Source organism: Acanthaster planci, linkage group LG03 (genome assembly GCF_054643075.1).
Source record: "Acanthaster planci isolate LZ-2023a linkage group LG03, COTS_SCS, whole genome shotgun sequence".
NCBI classification, from domain to species: Eukaryota; Metazoa; Echinodermata; class Asteroidea; order Valvatida; family Acanthasteridae; genus Acanthaster; species Acanthaster planci.
In genome coordinates, this window is record NC_141779.1 from 2,504,544 (window position 1) to 2,531,897 (window position 27,354).

The 27,354-nt window shown below is 39.6% G+C and overlaps 2 protein-coding genes across 5 annotated transcripts in view; one reads left to right on the forward strand and one right to left on the reverse strand.

The window, feature by feature from the left end:
- Window positions 1-542: 542 nt before the first annotated feature.
- Window positions 543-5,309, reverse strand: LOC110986796 (SIN3-HDAC complex-associated factor-like). The gene is made up of 6 exons (XM_022249008.2): window positions 5,160-5,309; window positions 2,756-2,927; window positions 2,476-2,621; window positions 2,133-2,316; window positions 1,737-1,896; window positions 543-1,414 (listed from the first exon to the last, which is right to left on the reverse strand). Exons 2-6 carry the CDS (start codon window positions 2,841-2,843, stop codon window positions 1,105-1,107), a joined length of 888 nt encoding a protein of 295 aa, XP_022104700.1. The 5' UTR covers window positions 2,844-2,927; window positions 5,160-5,309; the 3' UTR covers window positions 543-1,104.
- Window positions 5,310-5,881: 572 nt separating this feature from the next.
- LOC110985300 (serine/threonine-protein phosphatase 6 regulatory subunit 3-like) overlaps window positions 5,882-27,354 on the forward strand; it is a 34,562-nt gene continuing 13,089 nt past the window's right edge. For 2 of the 4 annotated variants that reach the window (XM_022246243.2, XM_022246275.2), the window contains exons 1-13: window positions 5,882-6,317; window positions 9,110-9,189; window positions 13,822-13,901; window positions 14,218-14,377; window positions 14,882-15,133; window positions 15,476-15,654; window positions 16,731-16,844; window positions 20,314-20,461; window positions 21,733-21,885; window positions 24,341-24,469; window positions 25,410-25,590; window positions 25,787-25,875; window positions 26,201-26,290. In XM_022246243.2, coding sequence (XP_022101935.2) covers window positions 9,130-9,189; window positions 13,822-13,901; window positions 14,218-14,377; window positions 14,882-15,133; window positions 15,476-15,654; window positions 16,731-16,844; window positions 20,314-20,461; window positions 21,733-21,885; window positions 24,341-24,469; window positions 25,410-25,590; window positions 25,787-25,875; window positions 26,201-26,290 — 1,635 coding nt within the window. In that variant the 5' untranslated portion in view covers window positions 5,882-6,317; window positions 9,110-9,129. Of the gene's footprint in view, window positions 6,318-8,468; window positions 8,525-9,109; window positions 9,190-13,821; window positions 13,902-14,217; window positions 14,378-14,881; window positions 15,134-15,475; window positions 15,655-16,730; window positions 16,845-20,313; window positions 20,462-21,732; window positions 21,886-24,340; window positions 24,470-25,409; window positions 25,591-25,786; window positions 25,876-26,200; window positions 26,291-27,354 lie in introns of all 4 variants that reach the window. The other 2 variants (XM_022246249.2, XM_022246266.2) reach the window with 2 other exon arrangements.

The window sequence follows — 27,354 nt, forward strand, 5'->3', positions numbered from 1 at the left end:
TTCCCCCGTTGTGTGCTATGAACTGAACCACGCTCACATGCACAGTAACAACATGACACTTTTCATACAAAGCTTATATACAGCACCACAAACATATATCTCATTGCATATTATGACCTTATAAATACATGTGTCCATCAGTAGTTGATTTGTCTATGATGGAGGCACTAAGATTTCTACAGAAAAGTAAATCATAGGCAACATTTGATGTGAGTTGTGACATGAATATTGGCTCCACTGCTTTTTGGGTCAAACTCAAGAAGCTACATCATTGGAGCCTCTTAAAACACTGACATTGTTTGTCTGGACCCCCCCAATCAGTCTTATTTGTTAATTTTAGTTAACATCTAATAAATATATATGTACACCCTATGGAATGACCCTCATATTTTACAGCACAATGAGTCATTTGGAAAAATGGCAGAATGTTTTTTTCGACATGTATTAGTTTTTGGCTGATTGTCGGGTTCAAGTGCACCGCGGCTTTCAAAAAGCACAAGGTTTTCCTGCATAGAAGGAACCTTTGTAAGGCAAATCTTTAAAAAAAAAATGAATCAAACTACAAATGCATGGACTGTTAATAACGGTTGGGAGTTTCACTGAGTCATTTAAACTGAGTGTAACCTCTTCATTTTAATGTACGATTGAAGTAGTGTCGACCCCATTCGACAAATGAATAAGTTAATCAAATCTAACTTGTACTGATGAAAAATACAAGTTTGAAAGGAATAATCGCATTTTCTGCTGTTCAGGTGCTGTTTAGTGGTTGTAACTTTTCAAAGAAATTGCATCTTAGTTTTGGAGGTAGTCTTATAACGTTGGAAGCACTGGGACAAGGAATTGTTTTAAGTATAAAAATGGAATGCTTTTTAATTTTGTAATGTGCGCGAGTTGCCAATTCATGGATATCAGCTGCTAATCCTCTGATTTTGTCCATATTATTTCATGATTTTTGTTATTTTCTTTTGAATTTGTTTACATCACAATTGCAGAAAACTGCTTTTCGAAAACTCAAGTTTAATGCTTGAAACGAAATGTTCTAGACTTAGAGTTTCTGCTGTGAACTCTAATGCACTTATCAAGCTCCTACCGTCTGACCACACCCTAAACGACCACGCCTTTTTTTAGTGTCGCTACCCCGGACAAACCCATCAGCGAATCCAACACGTCACCTTCTGTACTCGTGGTTTCGTCGTCGGCCGCGCATTCATCCATCTCACGATCCGAAATATCCAGCGAGTCGTCGCTACCCAGGCTGTCGGGCCGTGCATCTCTGTTCACATCGGCCGTCTTGTACGTGGCGCAGGGTGGTGTCGAAGATACAGCGCATGATGTACAGGGTTTAAAGAGGGTGGGTTCAATGAGTACCTCACCTCTGCTTCCCTTGAAGATAGTACCGCAACAGATGTGCTCCCTGGCATATGAGGAAAAAAGAACGATGGTAAGACACGATTGATATTTTAGTCACAAAAGTTACATTTTATTCTTTGCTTCAGCATGGTGGTCATGTGCCTAGTTGCCTGATCCAAACAATGCAGTCGTTCTGATGAGACCCTTCCAAAATTAATCTCTCTCCGTAGCTATCCTCGTCCCCTCATAAGTAGTTGACAGTGATGGGCGCCATTAATGTGACAAAGAAAACACTGGGAGTACGTATGGCTTTAAAAATTACCGGCTTTAATTCCCTTTCGATCTTTCAAACAATTATTATACAATATGCAATTTCTGAGCCTTACATTTTCCAGTAAGTCGTGTCAATTATTGCCTGCAATGATGGCGGGAGATCGAATCGTTCTTTAGCCGTCATCATCTCAATACCATTCCTACTCCTAAGGTCCTCTAGATCATCGACGGAGCTCTCACTGGCTGTTGGACTCAGCGGTGCTTTATCTGCATCTGCGAACAAACATTAATTCTTGAGTTCACAGATTTAAAAGATCAGGTCTAAATTTTACAATGTTACAAGGTATTTCCATCCACTTCAACGCAGTCAATTAAGAAGAGCGTGACGATTAAACACGAGAATTCTCCTGAATTGACCATAAAAGTATCACAAGAAAATGGGGTTCATTGGTAGAATTAACGTTCTTCCTCCACTTGGTGACAAATTAAGAAAGAATAGGCCTAATTACCCTCTCTGGTAGGATGTGATAATCTATCCATAAGCCTCATTTTGCGGATGCCTTCAGTACTTCGATGTTTACGTTTCCTCAGGTTGCAACATCCATGACTTGATTGCGGTGATTTGACTGGTGTGTGCTTTAATTTACTCCGCAAGAGACTTTTGCCTCCCGGACCAGCTCGTGCATCCACAACCTTCGACAAAAAATAAAAAGTACAGATTGTGACAGCCTGAAAAAAGTTAATCTGAAAAGTGAAATTGAAAACAAATTACAACAAAACGGGTTGAGTACCTAGCAATCTCCTGTTAGGAAAGATGCCAGACTCAGAAATGTAAGTATCGAGAACCCTCACATGATTCCAGTTTCTCTCTGTTCCTTTTGGTAACTTCTTCCATCGTTTGATCAGCAGGACGCAAGCATTACATATCTCTCCGGCGCGTTTCTGGTCTTCGCCAAGGTTGAAACATAGCTGAAACTCATTCTCATATTTTTTACTATCTGTAATTTGCGAAAAGGATATACAATAAGTGTAAAAAACAGTGCCATGCAGACGATTTTATGGATGTATGTGACATGCGATATCGAGAATTTTTTAGAGGTCTGTTAAATTTCTGAATTGAAAGTAAACTTACCTGTAAACCTTGAACTTGATGACTTGGCTTTGCAAATGCAACAGCCGTTGATACTGCGATAAATCTTCGGTCGATGGAAAGCAAACATGGCTGAAATGTATGGCAAGTTGCGTGGGTTTAGTGTCGTTTTCTCGGCAGAGAAATCTCAGCTCCACTTTCAAGGACCCCTGGACTGCATCACAAGAAAGCACAAACATGGAAACACTTCCACCACTAGGATCTGTGAACTTGAGTGATTTCAGAGCAAATATGAACGGGGAAACCCACACAATTTCTCATGCTGTTAAATTTCGTAAAGGACATGAAAATCAAGACTTAAAGTACGCATAGCAATTCATTTTTCTCCATGCCCATGTATTCGGCGTTGACGTAATACCTTATTGTAAGCAATGACAAAATGTTACTGAGCATAAAACATTGACGACTGTAAACGTGCAATGAGTCTCCAGCAACACGTGACAAATTGTCATAGTCACGTGGAATTTTAACGATAGCTTGCGAAATCTACATCATTTTAGTTTACAATAACCTTTGTTTCTCCATTTTGTTTAATGTGACAGTCTTAGGACCTATGCACGAACAATGGAAAAAGTAATTGCACATTATATACGGGGACTTCTATCTTCTGTATTTTCTTTTATACAACTCTTAGAATTGAATCCAATTATACACCGGCACGTGCCTTGTTTGTCAATGACTAGTCAAGCGTGAATAAGAACAGGTGGTGAAGGGTACGTTTTCAGCTACTGGGCAGGACAAAGACGGGACAAAGAAATTAAGAGCCAAACTTGCGTGGGGTATACGCCTAAGCCTGTACCTTGGGTCAAACAGAGGGTAGCCGGGTCACTGAAATACTGAGTGCGTTTACTGCCCTTGTGATAATAATCATAAAAGTTTGTAGTTAAAGCATAGCCTATATCCTAATGTCACCATTATGACCGAATTTGGAAAGACACAATTATCATGGTACAGTACGATGTGGACATGTTTAAAAATAACTATGTGATGTGTCTTAATGTACGTCCTTTTTGTCCCTACATCGTTGGACAGGTAAGGACGGACCCACGCAGGACAGAAATTTCGGGGAGTCAATGTTTTAACATTTTTTAATTTATTTTTTTGGGGGGGCGGAGCTCGGGGGCAAAATGTGGAAGTTGTTTATGTAAAATTGTATGGCCTCGGAGGGTTTTGGCTATAATTGGGGGCTTTGTTTACGGCTTTTTTGGGGGGGGGTTAAACAGCCCCCCCCCAACTTGGCAAATCGCCTTTCTCTCCATAAACGCCTCCTTTTTTGGGTGGGTGTTTGACCCCTTTAGTTTCCCTGGATGTGCCCACGAGGGCAGGCTTTACACGATTCCACATTTACACCAAACTACAGTTCAGACTTAGACCAAATTATGAATTCCACCATATGTGAAGGCCAAACCTTGGGTTCGTTGTTTGATTTTCATTATTTAAGGTCAAAATATCTTTGTTTTGATTTTTGTCTTTCGTATGACTAACAGACTGGGATTTCAATTTATTATCCGCGTTGGTCGAAGTTTATTACAGTGTTTTCTTTACTAAATGTTTGTCTAGTGCAGTTTGCTTTAATATTCACCATGGCTGACACACAGCACTCCTGCTATCATCATGAACATTTATAGAGTAATAGTTGTTTACGACATAGTTGGCTATAGCTACATGTATTGCATCGTCATTGTTAATAGGCAAAGTCATCGGTCGTGTGTGAAAATGACTATCACGATGCCATGATGCTTTTAATTTTTGTTCATACAGATTGCAACAAGACTTTGAGAATAATTATAGACAGCCTAACAAATAAAACCGAAATTTGCTATTTCTACAAAGCCGATATGCTAGCACAAAGACTCTTATGCTGTGTGGCACGGGCTTTGTGTCTCAACAGACAGCACACAGTTATCAACATGACACGTGTCCCGCACGCGCCATGTACCCCCCACGACACTAGATTGGGGCCGTGTCACAGTCCGGGTCAATTACAACTCGAGGCTTCACGGGGACCCAGCAAAATGCTGTACCCAAATAGGGTCATATTCCTGTAAATCGGAATGGCAACATACGGAGTTGGGTAGATTTGATCAAAATATGCCGTCAGAGGCAACCTGCAAACGCTGTTTGAATAACAATCCTCAAGCGGAAATTAAAAAAAAACAAAGATTCCTGCATACCCCCAAACCTTGTAGCCACACTGTACAACAAAGAATCGTACTTCACGGTAATTTGCAGTTGGATTTGAACTGTTTTAAAAGAAGTGCTGGGTTGACTGACAAATTAACACTAATATTACAATAGCTACTTCCATGTTTTTGCCTGTTACAAAATTTTTCTTGCCTAGAATTTACGTAAAAATAAGTAAAATGATAAAAACATATCCACTTACCAACTGGCAGATGGGCCTACTGCCTGAGCACGTTAGCGGCAGACAAAGCTCAGTCGGTGCATTGTGTACGAAGCGCTGATATCGTGTGTACACAGCGCCCTCTATAGGTCACCTTACGACCATGCTTTTTCTACAGAGGTGGGCAAAATCGATAAAATTTACTCTTTTGATGGACCTCTTTACAAATACGGTACCTTGAAAAACGACTCCTTATTACCTTTTCCCTCCTAGAAAATTCAACATTATTGCTTGTGTTGTAGACTGTTATATGAATTCTGTGTCCCCAGGCTGCATTGCTCAGCTAAATATCGAAGTCAATGATTTCAATAGATCAGTGGGGCAATGAAGTCCCGAAAATAATGGTGAAGTAAACAACGAAATGTCTACACTCATTTCCAAAGCAGTTACAGATAAATGTGTATTGATGAAATAAAAGTAAACTTTTAGTATGGATTTATGGGACTTCAAAACAAATTTTTTGAAATGTTCAAGATTAAATGTGTATGTTCCACACACAGTTTTACACGGTAACTGTGTAGGTTATAATAGCGTGTTTTATTACAGAGTAAATTGAATTTACCAGCATTTTTTTGTTCACAAATTTACATTTTGGAAAATATCCATTCAAATTACACTTAAAAATTGAAATGAAACAAATTAGATGACGTCATGAGCTGAAACCCTAATCACGTGACACGAAAAGTATTATGGGTTGCGCACTCGTATCACTGCAGCAGCGCAACCGCCATATTGGATGTTGCGAACGTTGAAATTTTCGCGCTCGACGAACGTTGATGATCAAACGTATGAGTGTTTATGTCGTAGTTGAAGGGACGTAGTTCTATTATCCACACACATAAGAGCTATGATTATTGAACATTGCATAAAAGAGCACAAGAGGTGACTATAGTGCGTACGAGGTCTTATTTTACCGTGGAATCTCCGAGGCATATTACCGGTAACGTGTGCGGTGTTTCCCGTTGGATTGTACACGTTCGTCTGTGCACAACACGGTTTAATCATCTTTTGAGTAATGGGCTAGAGGTTCAAACAAGCAGTCTTCAAGATTTCAGTGAATCACTACCTTCTTTCCAGAGTGAATCTCCCTCCGTGGGAGTGGAGAATTAAATTATAGGCTATACCATCTTCAGTTAAGGAGTAAGTATCGGACGATATGACTGTAAACTATAGCGTAGGACATGTAGGAGGAGGGCGTTTATCGTCGTCAGGTTGAATTCAGTTTGATACCGGCATGACCGATGATCGGCGTAGACTAGAGATGTGGTAGTGTTTGTGATATTCCAGGAGAAACATATCATACTTTTGTCACCAGTGTTAGCATTAACACCTAGGCTATCAATTAAATATAGGCCTAGGCCTAAACATAGGCATGATACTTCAATTACTTGATGGGCCAAAGTCTAGGCTTAACTTGGGCTTGAATTTTGAAATCCAGTGTCAGCTCCTGTCCAGCTGTCATGAATATTGTTTTGCATTTCTGTGTCATCAGTCTGTGTGATTGGTGATTGTCAAATGCTTGTAATTTGTTGGTCTGTGAGCATCGTAACACTGTTATTTGATAAGTCATGTCTATTTCAATGAATGATTTCTTTATTACGCAATAGGACAGGTGACTAAATAGTTTGAATAATTTTTACATTTGTTCAGTCTCCAACACAGTCTTGAAAATCAGCTACATGTAGTTTACTCGTCATCAGTTTGAATCTGTGGCTGATTTTGAAAGTAAATCATAACTTCATAATTTTTTAAAGACAGTTTAGTGCGCATACAGCAAACATTTGAATGTTATTTGACTTGAAGTTAAACTTACATGTACATGTATTGAATAACATAAATAAGGAGTTTCAAATTTTAAGTTGGTGTTTGTGAAATGTTCTTACCTGTTACATGTACATTAGGAAAGGCTTTCGAGTCGACTGGTACGTTGGATGACTCATACCATAGGCAACTCATACCTTGGACAACTCATACCTCGAGTTAAGACCACTCATATATGTACCTTCATGTTTGCAATTAGGTTGTAAATTTCTTGCTCTTCCTTTTCAGCATATTTAAGATCAGATTTGACAAACATCAAGGAAAATCTTCATAAATCTCCAGGAGAGATCTCGAATTCTCAAGCACCAACGTGATTTTCGGCATAGTGCCTGCTGCGAGTGTTTGCACCGTCAGTTTATGTGACGGATTTCAAACAACCCGACCGTTTACCAACTTGACTTCCTTCATTCGTTTTTTTTGGGGGGGGACTTCAATTTATTTTTATGGCCCTGGGAAAACGATATTGGACTTAATGCGGGTGTACTTAATGAAACTTGTTAGGTCTTGATTTCTTTTGGAAATGCTTCTGGTCTTGTTTTAAAATTTGGGGGGAGTGGTTGCCTTCCTTATTAAAATGTTTTTTTGGGGGGGACAAATTACAATTGACATTTACAAATGAAAACATGACATCACTCCATCATCACGGTGGATTGCACGGTGAAGATTCCTAATTGCATGCAACGACAGCTGGTCATGTTGAGGAGCGCCAGTTGCCTGACCACACATACACATGTACGACGTTGACGCATCTCACATTAACCCTCCTTTGGTTTTACAGCACTAATATGCACAAGTGCCCACTGTCACTCTCTTGCATGTGTTTTCTATATGGAACCCAAACATGCACAGGTTCAGTGTGTACACAGTAGGTTGTCAGCACAAAATGACCCAGGGTCTTTTGTGCAGTCCTCTTCACTGCATTTGGTTTACTGCACAATGATGTCACATGAAACAGTGAAGCACAGTTGTTGGGCAGCACAAAAGTGCAATCTGATATTCCTTTGAGGGACAGTTGGTGCAGTGCACAACAGGACAGAGGTGTTTACCAAGTGACCCAAAAAGTGACTTCGGCATAGGAGGGTTAATGTCACCCCACCGGCACTTACGGAAGGCATTGTAGCCAAAACGGCAAATTAGGTGACGAACACATGACTAAGAAATCAAATTATTGTTCAAGTTAAATGGGACATTCCATGAGGTTGGGGCACAATTTGTGACGGTGTCCTTGTTACATGGGTAACTTTTACCACCTGTCATGACCTGTAGAGTGGGTCATTTACTCTGTAAAAATAACACACACCTCTGTATTCAGCCTTGCAAGATAAGTTGGAATGCACATGCAAGGAAATAGCTGTTCATTTTTATGGAACCCATGCAACAATGGGCACCATCACAAATTGTGCCCCAACCTCATGGAATGACCCAATTACAACAATAATAAGCTCTGAGCAAGCTCTGATTTCTCTGAAGGTACGAGTTGTCTTGTAAGCGAAGGTACGAGTTGTTCACGGTACGGCTCGGCAAAGGTAAGAGTTGGTACAGTTATTTTGAATTGATGGTACGAGTTGTCCAAGGTACGAGTTGTCCAAGGTACGAAGTGAAAGTGAACTCACTTTTTCATGTTGTGATGAATTTGTAGTGGAACCTAGTTTGCTCAATGGATGTAGACACACGTCAGCATGTAAAACATTTGATATGCACTCCGCACACAAGTATCCTCATCGGAAAGAGAGATGTCACTCAGCAATGATGTGCACACACAAGGGGCTTTTGTGCTCATTCTGATGAGAAACAGTTGGGCCTACACATACACAATGTGTGTCCCTGAGGCTTGAGTTTGGAAAGATCATAGAGTTGCTGTCTGTTGTTCATTTGGCGAAAGTGTTCAGATTCATGCATATTCCTACATACATCTACATCTATGCTGGTACTCGGCAAACTCTACCTCTGGTTGTAAATGCTTAATTGTCTAATGAATCCTAGTGATAATGGGGCCGGGGAAGAATTAATTAGTAGCCAGTCCAGATTGCCCAAACAAAATTAATAGTTTGAATTGACATTGGATGCTTTTAACACATGTATGCTAACTTATTTTTTCATTCACCTTACAGATTTCTAAACACAATCCACAATGTTCTGGAAATTTGATGTTCATACTACGTCCCAAGTGGACACCTTACTAGAAAAAGAGGTAATGTTTGAAATATCTGCATTCAACACTAAAAGGACTGTTAATTTATGTACGCATCCTTAATTTGAAAGAGTTTAACAAGAAAGTGTGAACCAGAGGAGTTAAATTGAGTTGAATGAAATTAAAATGTGTCTCTTCTTCTCTGCAAAAGGTCATCAAATCCAGTACAGATTGGGTCATGCTGGATTGCTGGATGGCAGTGGCGATGATGTAATTCGGCTTATTAATGTTTATCATGATTGACATCAATTTTGTGATTTTTTAAAATTTGTATTTTCTGTTAGAGTTGGACATTCTAGCTGACACTATATCCTCAACTGAAAACTGTACCGTAATGAACCCATTGCGAATTAAATTTGGATAAAACCTGGTACACTGAGTTGTCTGATTGTACACGCACATAACAATTTGAATTTCCCAGGCTAAAGACACTGTTGCTATTCACACTTTGCACCCCGCCCCATAGGCATGCTTTGCCTCGAACTGGTGACTGATGACTTACTTGAAGGCCGACTCCTACTGTAGGTCGTCATTTTGCCGATTTACAATGTACATGTACATGAAATGATGACCTATGTGTATATGTATGTACATTTACATGTAAGTGATTCAGTTGCAAAGCTCAAAATATCTACATGTAGTCCGAGCATGGACGAAGGAATAGACACGATGAAAACAACATGGTTTGCAATGCTCCGAAGTCTTGAGATGGGATTGGATTTTGTAAAGTGCTGCAGTCAATCAGGCTGAGTGTGAATGGGGTGCCTGCTTGCACTCCACTGGACCGCTGAAAATACGTGTACTATACTTCGAAATATATGAAAGCAGAAAATACATATACATGAACAAGAATCTAGTCCAGTCCAGTGAACTAATTCATTCGCTGAAGTATTTCAGAAGTTTTGATCGCTTCATATATTTCCGAGTGTCAAAGTGTGGAAATGTACATACTTTGAGTTGTCGCGGTGGTCACTGGTTCCCGGCCATTCCATGCCATTCTTGCTGTTTATGGCTGTAGGAACCTGTGTGCCACTCAGCAAGTTTCGTGCGTTGCCACCACGCTGTACTCTATCTCAACATTACTTGCAATGTAACATCTCATGCTTGGGCCATATTATATGCACATATTTTTTGCAGGAAACGTCCATGTACAATGTATGTTACATGGCACGTATATGTGATATTGTCTGAATGTGTACGTGCTGGCAGTGTGGAATCCGTTCATGACAGCATCGACATACAACGCTGCGCTGGGTCGCATAATATGTACCGATCATAGACCATGCCAGTGAACAGACTCTGCCATGTGACTTTTCACACACTCTTCTTGCCAACTGCAGTGCAAACGTCAATGCCAATGCAGAATTTTTTTTCATAGACCGACTTACACAAAGGACTTTGTTGTGTTTGTTTGTTTGTTTGTTTTGGTGGGAATCGGACGAAGAGTAACACGCCGACTTATGCAAAATGACGACTTGTAAAATCCGACTTAGAAATAAAAGTTCCAATGGAAAAGCATTAAAGTTAATTGGGAGACTTGAGCGATTTACCGAGTTGTACGATGTCGACTTGGACGGAGTTTACTGTACTAGACTAGCACATGTTGGTGTAAATTCTCCGTTACTTTTTAAGAATTATTGATGACGAATATTCATACATTGATTAATGTTTTATAGCTTCTGTAGGGCAAGTGGAAATAACTAAGGTTGTATAATAAATACCCCATTCAATCAGCCCAAAAAATTACCCCCCCCTAAAAAAATCCCTTGGCCGACAGTGTGGACCCTGTTTTTGAGAGGCCTGTAATGAAAATTCAGAGTGAGTGAAAACATCAAAACTAAAATTTGTTACTTTTCTGGAAGTTGCAGAAGTTACAGATACATGTACTTTTTCCAGTTGAATGAAGCCACTGTATTTCAGTGTCGTGGTGGTCTCTAGTGGCTCAGTCTTCAAAACTCAGTCAAGGTTTTATAGCTTACTGTGTTTTGTCAAGTAATTGAATCCTGATCCAATTGACCTCAAAGGGATTACAGAGTTAGTACCTCTGTATCAACTTGACTACCCTTGTTGGTAAAAAGAAATCATTTCAGTATTTAGACTTGTTTCAGGCCACAATTCAGGAATTGAGTACCTGTACATTGCAGTCAAGCACTAATCACTGACTGGATCAGTAGATCTGTTCTTGATGGACCAGTTATTCTACCAAAGTCACCCATAGTACAGTATTACTGGCACATACAGAAAGCAGTTCTATTCAAGATTTATCGTTGAAACAATCTGTGCTAATGTCATCTGTATATCCATTGTACATGTCAGGATGTTTGCCCTCTGTGTGAAGTCATGCAGTGTTGCACCTGTTCAGTTGGATTTACATATTTAAGTGAAGACAAATATAGCATTTCTGGCTTGAGTATAAAGTGTCACCTTTATATTTTTATGGATGCCTGAATGGTAAGCAGAGATGTCTGGTGGTGGCAGATACATAAATATCATAAGTTGAAAGTTTCATGTTTGCTTTGTGATGCCCTCTTCTGTGATTAGTTCAGTAAAAATAATCATAAATTGTGTTTGTTTTTATCCATAAGTGTCTGTTGGGGGGGCTTGACCTTATTACGGCATAATTGTACAGTTTACACTTGCCAGAATCATCCCCATCCTACGGACATGTGTCAACTGTACACTGGTTTACGAAATGCAAATTTCAAATCTTTCTGTTATCAAATTTCTGTACAAAGTTCAGCATGTAGCAGAACTACCTGCAGTTCATGGTTCCCCCTATCAGAAGCCACAGAATCAACCACTTGAACACACACACTACAAACTGTTTAGTTTGGCCAAAGTGCAAACATGATGTCAGTGAAGGTTACTGTATTTGTAACTTGGTGATAAGACATCCTTAGTTAAGCTGATCAGTACATGTACTTTCTTTTATAAAATTCAGAAATACGTTTTGATTATTCCAGTCTCCATTTTGAATGATAAAGTATGAAAGAAAACTGTAAACTACAAATGAGTCACTCCTCCAAATAAAGTGAGCTTATTTGTGTAAGTTACAGATAATCAGATTAAATCAAGTGAAATCCACTAAGCTGCTTCATCTGCTGCCAACACTTACATTTCAATGTACACATACACGTAGACCACTGATTTTCCGTGATTGCGGAAAACAGACGGAATTTGGGGAATCAACACCTTGAAATAGAAGCCATTGCTTGAAATGCTAAATTCTCCAGTAAGCATGCCTTAAAAAGTTAAGAAAACTTTCTGTACGGTACTGAAAAAAAAATGCCTTCCTGCTTATTTAATTAACCCTAACAGTCCTCAGTCCTCCAACAGGTGAAGGATTGAGGACGGTTAGGGTTAACGAACAAATTATGGTGGAAACTTACTACATTGCACCACTCCAGCACATGGTTGGGTCAGCCGATACCGATATTTGAAATACATGTACATACAGCGCCGGGGTGCACACTTTGGCCGTTCACATGTGCACCGTACTCGCAATGAAATCATCGTACATAACAGGTTCATGCTCACACATATGCTTATTGCTTACGTGGGGAATTCAGTCTGTGAGTTTGCATAAATGCCTTGAGACAAGGCTAGTACCGCACGGCAAAACGATCAAACCGTGGCAGTAAAATGGAAGACAAATTGCATTTGTCTTGAATTAAATGAAACCTAGTACCATAGGTGTACCATAGCTAAATAGGCACTTGGAAGACTTTGACAAAGAGCAAAGGTTTCACTCACAAACATGCATTTAAAGGCCCAGATTTGATGTTAATTTTCCAAATTTCGTTGCACCACTGCCAAATAAAAATGGCGGTTCAATGTCCAACATTAACATGTTATCAACTGCTGTTGCGTGCACAACCTACTCTATGACTGCACTGTACATGTACATAAATGTAATCTGATTTTTCCACAAGGAGTGACACATGAATTAACCACGTATTAAGCATAGTAAGTTTAATAACTTGCTCTCCTTTTTTATGCTTACTGAGGTATGAAACGGAATTTGAATTCCTGAAGTGGAGTTTGGGATTTTGCAAAACGGAAAGTGCCCGATTTTGAAACAGAAAATCATTGGCTCTATACATATACCGGTAGTTTGTTACAAAGTCTGCCTTGGGGCTCAAGTAAAATCTTGTGATGTGCCACAGACATGCTCTGCATTCACCAGTGTATCTTGAGTTAACATAAAGACCAAATTTAATTTGCTCTGATCGCGATTCTTGCAGTGCCTGATTCTGGTTTCCAAAAAATCCTTTAGACAAAGTTATATGTTTCAAAATGTAACATTATTAAATTCTAAAAAGTATGCATTAGAAATTTGAGCATTATTAAGAAAAAAAGACTGGAATGTTCAAACAGTGCAGAAAGTTTAGTCATTATGTTTTAAAATTAACGTTGATATGAATGTTTCCAGTGTGTTTCCATTGTTCATATTTGGTGCTGGCTGTCGTGTAGGATGTATTAACTCAGCTGATGTTTCCCAGTAACCATAACACTCTATGCTGGTTTCCTGTGGGCCATATCATTGAAAAATGATAACAATCAGAAAGGCAACATATTCTGAGCTGTGTCTTTGTTCCGTTGAATAATCCTGACTTTGGAATGGATTTACAGGATGTGACATTAATGGAACTTCTTGATGAGGATGATATCCTTCAAGAATGCAAGGCTCAAAACAAGAAACTCATTGACTTGTGAGTATGCTGCATCAGTGCTTCTAACAGCTTAATAACTTTCATTTATTTAAATCATATTATCACTTGCGGAGTTACAAAAACCCAGCAGTATAATGTTGCAGTAAAGAAGTTTATGTAATGAAGGGCATTTTTGCATGTTTGTAAGTAGAAGTTTCAACATGTTAAACATTTTTTTTTTTAAATGCTTAAATTTAGTGCTGGTTGTCAAGAATTGTTGATATCAAAATTACCTCCCAGATACCTTGTACTTTGTAAAAAAGGAATTGTTCAAGCCAATTTAACAAATTTGGTCACCTTTTCCTGTTTCTTTTAGCCTCATCCGAACGGAAGTCATGGATGAGTTGATTTCTTACATCACCAAAGAACCCTCGGGTGAATTAGAAGAGCAACTACAGTACAAGCATCCTAACATGGCTTGTGAGCTACTGACATCAGAAGTAGGAGCAATCAGTGATAAACTGGCAGAGACTGAAGTAAGTGTTGTCAGAGTGCTGAGTCTCCTAGAATGTGGGGCTTTGATGCCAGTGATATAGACTTTGTTTCCTGTTAGTCTGTCTACATGTACATCCTTGATTGAACAAAAGTCAAGGGTTGTTAGTCGTAGCAAATACGGTGTGCTCTTTTGACATTACATTTGTGTCTTTTCCTACTAGTGGCTGCAAAAGTTACAGCTGGTTGTCAGTATAAATGGATAAAAATAACTTACAAAGTGTCCGAAATCCCACGTCCTATCAAAACACCACATAATATAATACACGTACTACTGTATAACAAATGAAAATGCAACCCTTTGAAAGTAAATCTGCGTTTTGAACAAATGCGACGTAAAATTGAAAACCAACGGGAGAATGAGTTTTCTGCACACTTTGGCCACTCATACAAATTGCAGGGTAAATAAGAGTGGTCTATGTACCATATGGTGTGTAGAAATGGAAATGGTGAATAATAACATGTTTCGCTGTGATTGTTTCTTATAGTCTGCAATGAATGCACTGTGGAGTTTCCTAGACCACGAACCTCCTCTCAACCCACTACTAGCCAGCTTCTTCAGCAAAACTATCGGCTCGCTCCTGGTTCGGAGACCGGAGGTTGTCATAGATCACCTCAAAAGCAAAGACAACTCCATCAGCATTCTCCTGAATCATTTAGGCACATCCGCCATCATGGATCTCCTCCTGAGGCTAATCACGTGCATAGAGAGCCGAGAGGTCAGGCAGGAATTCCTTGAGGTAAGGATTCCAGGAAACAATGGATTGTATATCCATTCATTAGCTTTAGTTTGGTCACTATGATCAGTATTTTGACATACGCCCAATTACAAGTGCAGTCAATTCTCAGGAAGAATATTTACAACAAAATACTAGCAAGGGCAAATCCTGAGAGTCCCAATTCTTAAATTTTCTCTCTGCACTTCTTTTTTTTTTTTACCCACTCCTGGATATAACGGCGTAATTTTTCTAGTCCCTTTTACTTTGTTGTGATGAGAGTTGAAGACATAAAATGTGTCAGTCTCGGTTGATGAGAACACGTCAGATGTAGAAACATTGTATGCTGTATTTTGTCATTGACAGTGGCTGAACGAGCAGAAGTTCATCCAGCGATTAGTGGATCTGATTGATCCAGAAGAGACGGATGACAAACACAGCAATGCAGCACAGACTCTGTGTGATATCGTGCGTATCACCAGGGAACACATGTCACAGCTACAGGAGTGTGCTGAAAGTGATCCACTGCTCACCACATTAGAGAAGTAAGTAGATCCTTCATTTTGTGAGATGCTGGCTTGCTTACTGACCGATCATGGCCGTGGTGGTTTTTATGAATTTCCACATTGGCATGATAGTCTACATGGACATGGAATACGATATTTAATATCAGTTAGTAATTTTATTTTTGGTAAATCAAGTGTGCATGGGTTTACAGTAAAAATTACATTATGCTCTTCATCTTTATAAGAAATTCAGTTTGTATTTGACTGTTGGAAAAAGTTTTCTTATTGAATATCAGTAAGAGTCACTAAACTATAATGGAAAGGTGATGTTGGGCTTTCATGTTTGAAGCACACCTGATTACTTGTTCCACCTACGTAACTTCATTCTCATGTGGTTGTGAACTGTTACAAGTTGCAAGCAGCCTTCCTTCGTCAACAGTTTAAATGTGTTCCTGACTTTGAAAGGCTTTCCTCACCCCTTTGATTAAGCAATTAGAATATAACTACAAGGAACGCTCTTGTCAACCTTGAAGTCCACTTACAATATCCTGAGCCATTGACCTTATTAGTTGCTGTCCATGAATAGCCAATCTGAAGCATCTGACCCCACCCTACAGGAAAGCTCTCCCTTCCCCTGCCCCCTGCAAGGCTCACACGTCCCATGACAAATTTGGACGTGACTACTACACAACTGTATCAGTCCCTTTAATTATTGTTGTGCTAGTCTCGTCAAAGAAAACAAAAACTTAAAATGTTACGGATCTCTTAGAAGACTTGCCGTCAGATGTGTATATGCCAGTTATATTATTCAAAATTTGTTGATCTTTGGAAAGTATTTTTTTTTCTGTCTGACTAGATGTTGGCTTGTGGTTTATGAATATGGAAGTTATAACCGTATATCCCAGTCCTGCATCTTGCTTATGACATGTCAGGAAAAAAATGCAAAAGTGTGCGAGGTTTTGGCCCTTCATTTTGGCCCTTCAGTTTGGAGGAAAAATGGACCATATCAGAAAATATCCCGAGCGTTGGAAATAGCTTTAGACAAAGTTCTTTCCCTTCGTGGTGTGCAGCAAAGAGATTCCTAATTGGTTATCTTTTTGTCTTTGTGTTTGAAGGCAAGAAACTGTAGCCGAGTTGCTGGAGCACATGTTTCATGGAAAGAAATCCAAATCTGCTCTAGTGAATGGCGTCTGTGTCCTCCTGGCTCTCTTGGAATTCAAAAAACAAGGGTATGTTCATTACGCACCAGCGATTGTGATTTTGTGCGATTCCATGTAACCCTTTATGTGTGTGCACCTGATTTATTTTATCAACATTTATCGATTTGGTTGTGAGCAGATCATTCTGATGTGCATGTAACAGTGGGTGAATTGTTCAAGTTGAATATTATTTGCATTTGCCGTGATTGATGTGCTTTGTTGTGGTAATGCAGTCAGATTTGTCAGATCAAATTAGCATATTGTGTGCTGTTTTCCTCCGTTCCTCTTCCCCTTAGAACTTTCTGAAGTGGAGGAAATATTGCCGGCCTAATTTACTGAAACTTTAAAAATCCATGGTTTGAATCAGGAAAAGTTCACAAATACAGACTCTCTTGTGTTAACTTTTAAGTTGATAAACCAAAATGAAGAAGAAAGTTTTGTGGATTATTCATAAATTTGACAATTTTGTGTGTTTCAGTGGGAAGGAAAATAAATTTCAAGGTTATCTGTGAGGAAGTGTATTGTAGGTTGTACACAGCATGGCAGTGACTTGCCTGGACAGGGAAATCCCTGTGAACTGGTGATCTGAGTCAGTGTGTGGAATTTTCTGATGAAATCTAAACCACACACAGAATTCCCTTGGCTGCATTATACTGTGTGTACATGTACAAAAGGAAGCTTAATCATCCTATGCACTGTTGTGAAACGACCTCTGGTTTCCTTTCTTATATCCCTTCCCTACAACAGAAAATGGCTAACATGATACTGTGTACTGTTTACATTAAGGACTGACTTCAACTCCAAAAAGTGCCCTTTACCACTAGGCTCTTGGTACTAGATTGCATAGCGCCCTCAACAATCCTCGCATAGACTTATTAGCCAGAGATGGCCTTTCCTTTGAATAATGAATTAAGGAGTGCCCATGGAACTGATGTACATGTAGTTGTGTACACACCAGTACTGTCGTAAACAGAATTGCTTGAACTTGTGTGTGGTATTCAGGCAAGGTTGCTGCTTTGTCAAGCATTGTCACCTGTTGCATGCATGATGTCAGTTTGACCTAAATTTGTCATTTACGATTTGAACAATTCTATTTATGTAAAATAAACTCCATATCCACACTCATCCAACAGTACTGTCCGTAGTATACCAACCATAGTTGTTGTTTCAAACACTTGTATTCCTCTGAATCAGGGAGAGTAAACCAAGACGTTCAAAACATCACCTGATACTTTGAAACCTGTCAAGTGTCAAATGCTGTATTGTTGCTGTGGCTTAAGCCGGTGCAAGCGTTTACTAATCATCATCCTCCTTCCTTATCCTTTCATGACTTTGTATTGCTTGATATTGGCTGTGGAAAGAGGGCAGGAAATGACCAATTTGGTGTGGCACTTGAACACCTATTGGTTTATGATGGAGAACATCCTGTCAAGGAACCTGTCTCCTGCCCCCAGCTAACATTAGTATCCAAATGCAAAGATGTGCTAGCACAGATAAGCCCAAGATTATATGTGATATTCAGCCGAAACAGCCATGAAGAGTTACATGTAGAATTGAACTGAAATGCTTGAGAGTATGACATTGGCTGAATTGATGCAATGTTAAGGCCGGTTTATACTTCAGGCGAGAAGAGAATGCGGAGTGAATTTGTGGGGGAAATCACACACATCACGATGGAACTTCAGTTGCTGATGTCATGAAATTTGCTTTGCATTGGCTTTTGCGTGAAGTATGAACTGGGCTTTAGGTTGCATAGTAGTGAATATCTCATTTCACTAGGCTTCCAGTTACCTGTGTGAGCTGTGTGAGCTTCCCAACTTGTTGGTTATCTTTGAAGTCTCATGTAGCTCATCGCTTGGCTTAAATCCACCCAAGTATTCATCCATAGATAACAATAATGAAGCTTATGAAATTTGGCCCCACAAAATGGTCGGGAAAACATACTAGTAGGATCAGTTTGATGCTAACTTTACCAGCTTTTGATGGGCCACAGTGTTGTGAGACAAACCAGAGCAAAAACACCGGGAAGTTTTTGTTGGTAGGACTTGTACATGTACATTTTCTTTGGACACTTTGTCCGGTCATGGAACTATTATACACAAGGAGTAAGCACATATCGAGGTCAAAATGGTCAATGATGGCCACCGCAAGCACTGCACGTGCTGCACGGACAAAACGAATTCCGCACCGCTTGCGAGCTGTAAGGAATGCTCGGAGTTGTATGTGCAAAGGATTATGGGTACTGCACATGCGTGTCCATAACACTTCCGCAGGTTCAACATGGCCGCCATGAGACAGAAACCACCGTCAACGGAGACTTAAATTTTGATAATGTTAGTGATTGTTCTGATATTCCAATGATAATGAAAGTCTGGTTACGTCTTTACATCCCAAAACATCTCTCTAAACAAACAGAATTACTAGCACAAAGTCTCCAAAAATACGCCACAAGAAAACTGAAAGAATGTAGCTGGTCCGGAGGCAAATTAAAAAAACACACCAAAAAATGGGAAGATTCGTTGTCCTTCCTGTCATTGGCCACTATTGACCACGCATGAAACCTCGCCACGTTGTCAAATGTATTCCTGTGGCATGTTTCCACCTTCTTTTAACTGTAGGAACCACTAGGATTGCGACTTATGATATAAATATCACAGTTCATATTTTGGGTATTTGTTCTCTACCACCAGAACCGCAAAATGTCATAACTGACTTTAAAAACGTCCTACTTTTGCCAAATAACCAACTCGGATTCGGAATTTTTGAGCGCATCTGCAGGGATTTCTCACTGACTGAAGAGAACTGGGCATTTTCTTACGTGCACGTTTTCCACCGTGTATTTAGTCCAGTATGCCGCAGTGAAACCTGGCGGTGGCGATCACTGTGTACAAAGAATGTCTAGGGTCTTCAACCCTGGGGCCGGTAACCACACTTTGTCTATGGAGCAGACCGGAGCGGTTAATCAAATTAGGGTCTGTAGGGACTTCGTTCTTACTCCTTGTGTTTACTATCTCCATGGTCCGATCATTTCTGCTTTTGGTCAGACAAAAACCACAAGTGGTTTGGAAAATGACAGACATCACACTGACTTAACATTTGTATGGCTCTAGCTCTCATTTCCATTAGCACCCATTGATATCGATTCCTGTCTTTAATTTCATGCCTTATATATGTGCAAAAACAAAGCCTTTTGTTTTATCACATGCTGTGCACACATTGCTTTACAAACAGGTTCAAATTGCTTCTTCAGTCCCCAGTTGTATTTGAGTCACTGATTGGTATGGGAATGCATTTCACCTTACAGGTACATGAAACTTTCATTAATTTGGAGGGAAAAAAGGTAAAGGGGAAGGAAAAAACAGGAATTGCATGTTGAGATTTTGTTTTGCAGTTTGGAAGAATGTATAGCAAAAGCAGACTGAAGAAGCAATTTCTTGTTGGCCTGCTGGTATTTCACCTGTCTTTTCAAGCTTCATTCTTCTGCTTCCTCCCTTACCAGCATGGTATTGTCTTTCTTTAGGCCCGAGGGACAGGAACAAATGACTGCTTTAGATGCTGAGAGATTGGCTCATGGTGTGAGTGGGACTCTCAAGGCAATCGTACCTCAGCTACCCGAACTTCACCAGTTATTGACGGACCCTCCCGAGGTATGTAAGACCACTCGTAATGACTGTCCTGTCAAGTTCAGGATATGTTTCTTGCAGTTCGGGAATTTGGCTTTATGCGAAATAGAAACTATTTGAGTAGCGTTTGCTTGCTAAGTTACATTGTGATAACCATTGGGCTATAACATTTTAGGGAGGGGGACCGATATGCAGAATGTTTCCATTTGTACCTGTCAGAGTTTGTGTGAAGCTGGCCCCTTTTGTTACAGACACTTTGCAGTTGTGATATAAACTGCCAAGAATTGATTTTAGAAATCCTGCATCTGATATATACAACCTGCATAACCTTGCACCATGCGTAAACTGTATACAACAAATGTTGTGGCATAGCAGTGCACTTAGAATTGATTTCACACAAAGTCTCCTAGCTACTCATGATAAGGTTTTACATGCATCTTGGACAAGGGCGTTCACAGCATTTGTACATGTAACACCTGTTCATTCTGCTGCCATTAAACGTTCATTACATGTAGCCGCAACTGCTACTTATAAAAAGTTTTGTTTTCATCAGAACTGGGCAGCAAATCTTAAAGTTCTCTCACAGTCAAATCAGCATATTACCATCCCATAAAACACAGATGTGCATTTCTTGTAAAATCCTCACTAAGTTAGTTGGCCATTGACGAGCCTCACAGCAAACATGATTAGTTAGTAAATTGCCCTTTTCTGATCTGTGTGGTGTAACTCATACCAGATCAATGAATTGATGTTAACGCTAGAATTTGTTGGTGAAATCTCAGGTTTTGACATTTGTTGAACTTTGTTGAATGTGTCGTAATTTAAACTTATGCAATGAAATACAGTGCAAAAAGCCATTGTGTCAACTTTCCTGGAATCTGATGCAGGAAGTAGGTAATGGTGTTAAAAGATCATTGTGTGGTGCAAGAGTGTTTAGAGCTTACAATCATGTTACAAATTACTAGCTGAGAGCTATAAATAGCTTGCTAATTAGAACTACTGTCAACTCTTGTTGTAAAACGTTGTACGGACTAGACAAATTGCTATGCTACAACCAGGACTTTGTGATAAAAAGTTGAAAATAAGAATTCAAGAAATCAGGATTTGCAGAATTTGCACTTTATAACGGTACCTATTTTGTTACAACTATGTTCTTCATATTGACAGTGGACTGTTTATGTATCTCAAACTTTACACAAATAAAAAAGGTCCCCCCACCACCATTGTCACAGGTCTTACTGTAGCCACGCCTTTCTCTAAAGCTATCATGAATGTGGTACTTTTTGTTTTTACAGCAAGATCCCATGCCAACCACAGTAGGTCAACTCTCCCCTCCATTTGGAGCTGTCCGCCTGCAAGTGTGCAAGCTGATAGCTGCACTGCTTGTCACTAATACTCAGAGTATTAATGTGGAACTGGCTAGATTGGGAACGATAAAATCAATATGGGTAAGTATGCCTTGCAGATCAGTTTGTTTTTTTACTTGGAAAATAACTGCTAACTACGTCATCATTATTTCAGAACTACAACCCAGATGAACTTTTTCTCAACTCGGTGTTCGCTGCTGTATTTCAGTTCAAAAGAAATAACTTGTTCTTGCCAGAATGCTGAGCAGGTTTCCGCAGCCATTCTGTTGCATCTACAATCTTTGGTGATCCGTAACGGGGAAGTTAATGCCCCTCATTAGAAATAGATTCTTCCGTACTTCAACAGCTCTTTCAGAATTCGCCAAACAAAACATCACTTGCCAGATGTGGTCAGGCATGTATTTTCCCACTTGCCAAACACAGAGTTTCCACACATTACGTCTTTGATGCAACTGCGCCACTTTAAGTTTGTGGGAATCAAATTGGGCCATCAGAGACCGGTTTCATCGCTTGAAAAGTACAAGATAGTAGAAAGAAAGAATTCTTAAAATTTACGATGCGTGTATTGTGCTCATGCTCGGTAAATTTTGATTATTTGCAATTGATCAGAAAAATCTCCCGATGGTTTCCAAGTTACGTCCAGATCTTGTTATTGCAATGACCGTTAGTTTGCTACCATTATGTAATAATAGGGGCGGTACCGCAATCCTTTGGAGGAGTCGTACCTTGAACTTGTACATGAAGAGGTTTTGAGCGCATTTTCAAACCCAAAATGTTAATCAGCTATAGTTAAGCAATCACTCCAGTTTGCATACTTCCATGATGTGATTATCTAAACAACAAAAGGAAAATATGGTACATGCCCCCACAGGTCAAAAATGGCATAGTCTTGGTGCTAATAAATCTAGTTCCACATATCCCTCAAGGATTAAGGGTAGAGCGATTCCGCACTGTGAGGAGCCGCGCTAGTGAATATAACGTGGCAAAGATCAACACAAATATTGCCATCCATGCAGCCGTATTTGTCAAAAAGATTACACTTTGTTCGAACCCGACCATGCTGACCGAATACGGGGAAAATGCTCAGCCCAACCGCACCGTATCTGGGCTGGAAAATTCTCCCAAAACAAGTTCATGTACCTACCCTGACATTCATTCTTGTAGTATGTTCCCTTCTTTATTGTTTTATTTTTGTTGGGATACTTGCCAATATTTAGAACATAACAAATGAAGCTTCATAACATATTGCCACTGGGAGAAATCTTGGCTGCATGCTGCAACTCTATGTGGTTTCTGTGTTACATTTACAACCCGTTACATGTCGCATAATACCTGAGTATTTCCTTGTCCGCCTAAGTTATTGCAAAAGTATTTCTAGTTATGAGAAACACAGTTAATAATGTGTCAAAACTTCGGGGAAAACTGACAGATAAGTGAATTTTAAATTTCAGCTCCTCTCTCACACTTTGTTATCCAACTTCGTGAAATGACCCATATATGACACCAGGCAAAATCTTCAAGTGGTTTAGAAATAGCCGTTGCCTGGACTTGTATAAATGATGCATCAGATTCCTTTGCCCTCTATGCATCCATGCAACAGTTTGGGCAGCGTATATTCATGTTGTATTGTGGCGTAGCAATTTCATTAATGCTGATTGGTTGAAGGAAGGAACTTACTGTCTCAGGAAGCCATGCATGAAGCCTGCTGCTCAGATTGCAAAGTGGCCGGAGTATGCGTGCCTTTGCATTTGGATATACCGTTCTGACTGGAGGTCATTGGTGTTGTCAAGTTCTCTTTTGTTTGGGGAAGAATAAAAAAGCTCACAAATTCCAACAGACTTATCACGTGCTGTACGGTTAGGACCAATTGGTGGGGGCCTAAGCTGCCTAACTGCAAAAGGTGTCCGGCAATATGCATGCATTACGCCATTGGTTTTGAGCTCGATATATCGGTATTATTAATATAGGACCGCCGATATATCAATATCGGCAATTATCTATAATCGACAGAGCTTAGGGTTTGCAAGTTGTTGATTGTTCAAGGATATGAATGTAGTGAGCTTGATATACGTCAAGCTGTGTAAACGATAAAGGTTTTCAGTTTGATACTTGGAGTCATACTGGTCTGTTAGAAGTTTGGCTATATTTAGGACTAAAGACTTGACTTTAATGTGCAGAAAAGTATATTAATGTATGTGCATATTTGTGGTACTTCCAGAATGTTGCACAAATCTGAAAGGATATCAAGAAATCTGTTGTTCTGAATTGTGACATTAGTACATCGTAGCCACCTGGCTTTTATAACGAGCTTTGACAAAATGATAACGTGGTTAGATTTCCTAACAGTTGATTTGCATAACCCTCATGCATTGTTAAGATGACAAACTCATGCTCTCAATTGTCTATATTTTCTATTTTTACGAATAACTAAGCCATAATTATAGGGCTATCAGAACTCTCTGAACAAACAAGAAGACAGAGTACTGAGCGTCCTGTTCTATCTGCACTTACATGACTGTCCATTTTGTGTTCACAGGAACTTTTATTTCAGTATGCTTGGAATAATTTCCTACATCTGGAGGTCGAGAAGTGTATAAGCACAATTCTGGCTAACAATCCCACCGAGTCGGAAGAAGGAAAAACACAGCATCCACTTTTAGTCCATGTAAGTGTCCAACTTCATGTACTCTTCTGCCTTATCTAGTATACCCAACAAGAAATGAGACCGAGGAATTCCCCAGATCCCTGCGAGACAATGACCAACACGAAGCAGGGGGGGTTCTCTCCGTCTCATACCTTGCTGCATATGTTATCTAGTATCCAGCCTCATTTAGTATCCAACCTCATTCACTATTCAATCTCACTTGGTATTTAACCTTATCTAGTATCCAGCCTCATCAAGTATCCAACCTCATTCACTATTCAATCTCACTTGGTATTTAAACTTATCTAGTTTCCAGCCTCAACTAGTATCCAGCCTCTTCTAACATCCAGCCTCATTGAGTATTCATCCTCATCTGGTAGCTAACCTCATCCAATATCAAACCTCATCTACATTAAGTATTCAGCCTTATCTAGTATCTGACCTCATCTAGTATCTCACTTCATTTAGTTTCCAGCCTGAACTAATATCCAGCCTCTTCTAAAATCTAGCCTCATTGAGTATTCATCTTTATCTGGTATTTAGCCTTATCTAGTGCCCAACGTCATTGGATATCTAACATCCAGTATTCAGCCTAATTGTGGAAAAGCTCAGTCACATGATTTGTGTACCCTTGAATCAACCTTGTGTGTCACCTCTTAGAAATGGTTTCGAACTTCAATCAATCAGCACAATATATCTGCTTCTTTTGAACAGGTTATGACATTCTTTTCAAAGTAGAAGTGTCTACTTTTGTCATAGGGCCTGGTTGTTTGACACTGATCTAGATCTTCAATCAGTGATCCCAATGCTGGTTTGTTCCATGCATTAGGTGGGTTCAGGTGTCAGTGAACTAACCACAGATCACTGATGGAGATCCAGATCCCTGTGAAACAAACATGCCCCAAAGTGTTTAACTTTAGTATTGATGTACCTGCCTTGTTTTTTTTCTTGCCACCTGCAGCTTTTTACCGACTGTAAACTGATCCAGAGGATACTGGAAAGCTGGGAGGAAAATGAACAAACGCAACAGAAGGGAGGGTCACGTCGAGGTTACATGGGTCACCTGACTCGTATCACTAATACAGTCATCCATGAGATGGAGAAAGGCTGTAATTGTGATCAGATCAAGTCTTTATTTCAAGGTGAGATAGAGGAAAAGCAAACAACAGATCCAGTGTTACATGTTTTTCTTGATATAGAGTGAGAAGTCTAACTCACCAACATTGGTCACAGTTGCATGAGGCATCTTGATGTGCTGCTGTGACAAACGACGGAAGTGTGCTCCGTTGTTCTCTTCATAATGGTGAAATGCCGTTCGTCTTTCCTTTCTCGCTTCAGAATATGTACCAGAGGACTACAGAGATAAATGGACTTCCTTTGTAGTGGGTAGTTTGTCTGAACTCAACAAACGGAATACAGTAGATTTGGTGAGTGACTTATAAAATTTCTTGGCAGTTGTGATTTAGTCTAAGTGTACGTGGTCAAAACTGTACACATTCAATCCATGTACTGTGTATTAAACTCTAGAATGATAAACCTCACAGACAGGAACTTGGCATAAGCAAAACATGAGGCCTTACAAAGAATTTAGCGCCTGATCTTCAACAGTGCTTTAATTTTCTGTAATAGCTGAAACCGCTTTGTCTCGATGTGGTTTGCCTTATTTGAACAGGGTGTTTTGAATGTTCCCATGTCCTGATATTGCGTATTTGTAGGCCAGTGAAATGCTATGTGGTCTTTTTGTGTTTGCAGGTTGGTACACATCCCTTACATTCCTCCAGTGAGGATGACGATGGAGATTTTGGTAATATAGACTTTGGCAAAGACACTGCAGTACAACAGGTATGTAGCTGTGGATTTTCTGCTGTGATGATAAACCAGAAGTCTCCACACAATCTGCATGGGCATTATCTCTCTCAGACCTCATCGCTACAGTAAAAAAACAAAACCAAACCAAACAGCAATTTGTCACAACTCGTTTACGCATTGCACATAATTTGCTTCAAGTCTTAATAAACAACATTCAATTAGTATTACTAATGCAGTGTTCTTCAGTTGATGGGTTAAGTGGATGATGGAAAGAAAGTGGAATTATTTGTTGTCAAATTTCTTTTATGCTGAAATACAAAATACTGTGCTTCATTCACGTGAATATGTGATACAATAATGACGGGGTACTTGAAACAAGTTCATTGAGTACGCTTGCAAACTTAAAAAATATGCCCATTTAGAACCTGATACATTAAAGCTTTCTTAGAAGACAAAGCAAAGTTGATTTTGTTGATGGTTTGAAACACACTGCCTCGGCCATTTGGAAATCATCATTTAATTTTGTTGGGATATAAAATTTTGCAACCCCCTCCTTTCGTTACCGACCACATGGAAAGGAATTGCAGAAATTGAAATATTTCACTGACATTAGCTTGAAATCAGATTTCACTGGTTTGCTTGAAGTGTTGAGCAGTAACCACAGAGTTCCGCTTATCTAGTACATTACATTATCAAACTGTTCCGACTGTATGACTTTTTGCTCTCACTATGTGCAGACCTGTTGAACTCTGATTTCAAGTGACCCTTCAGTATTTTAAGTTGTAACAAATCAGGTCATTGCAAAGGTCATGTCAAAGGTTAGCTACTACCTTATATTTTGTTTTCTTAAGATGTGGTAGATTGGCTTTTAATGACATTGCACTGTAAATCATGAACAGAAGCCCATTTCGAAAAAGTCTCAAATTCATTTTTTAAAAATGAACAGATATGTTTACTAACCCAATGGGTTTTTCCATATAACTTTCCTGGATCTGACAAAATCCAGCATTTTGCCAAAATAAAATAAGGAACACAACAATCTCTCGCAAACTGAGACATAAATTTCATGTGAAGTAATGGTGACTGAGAGCCTAATT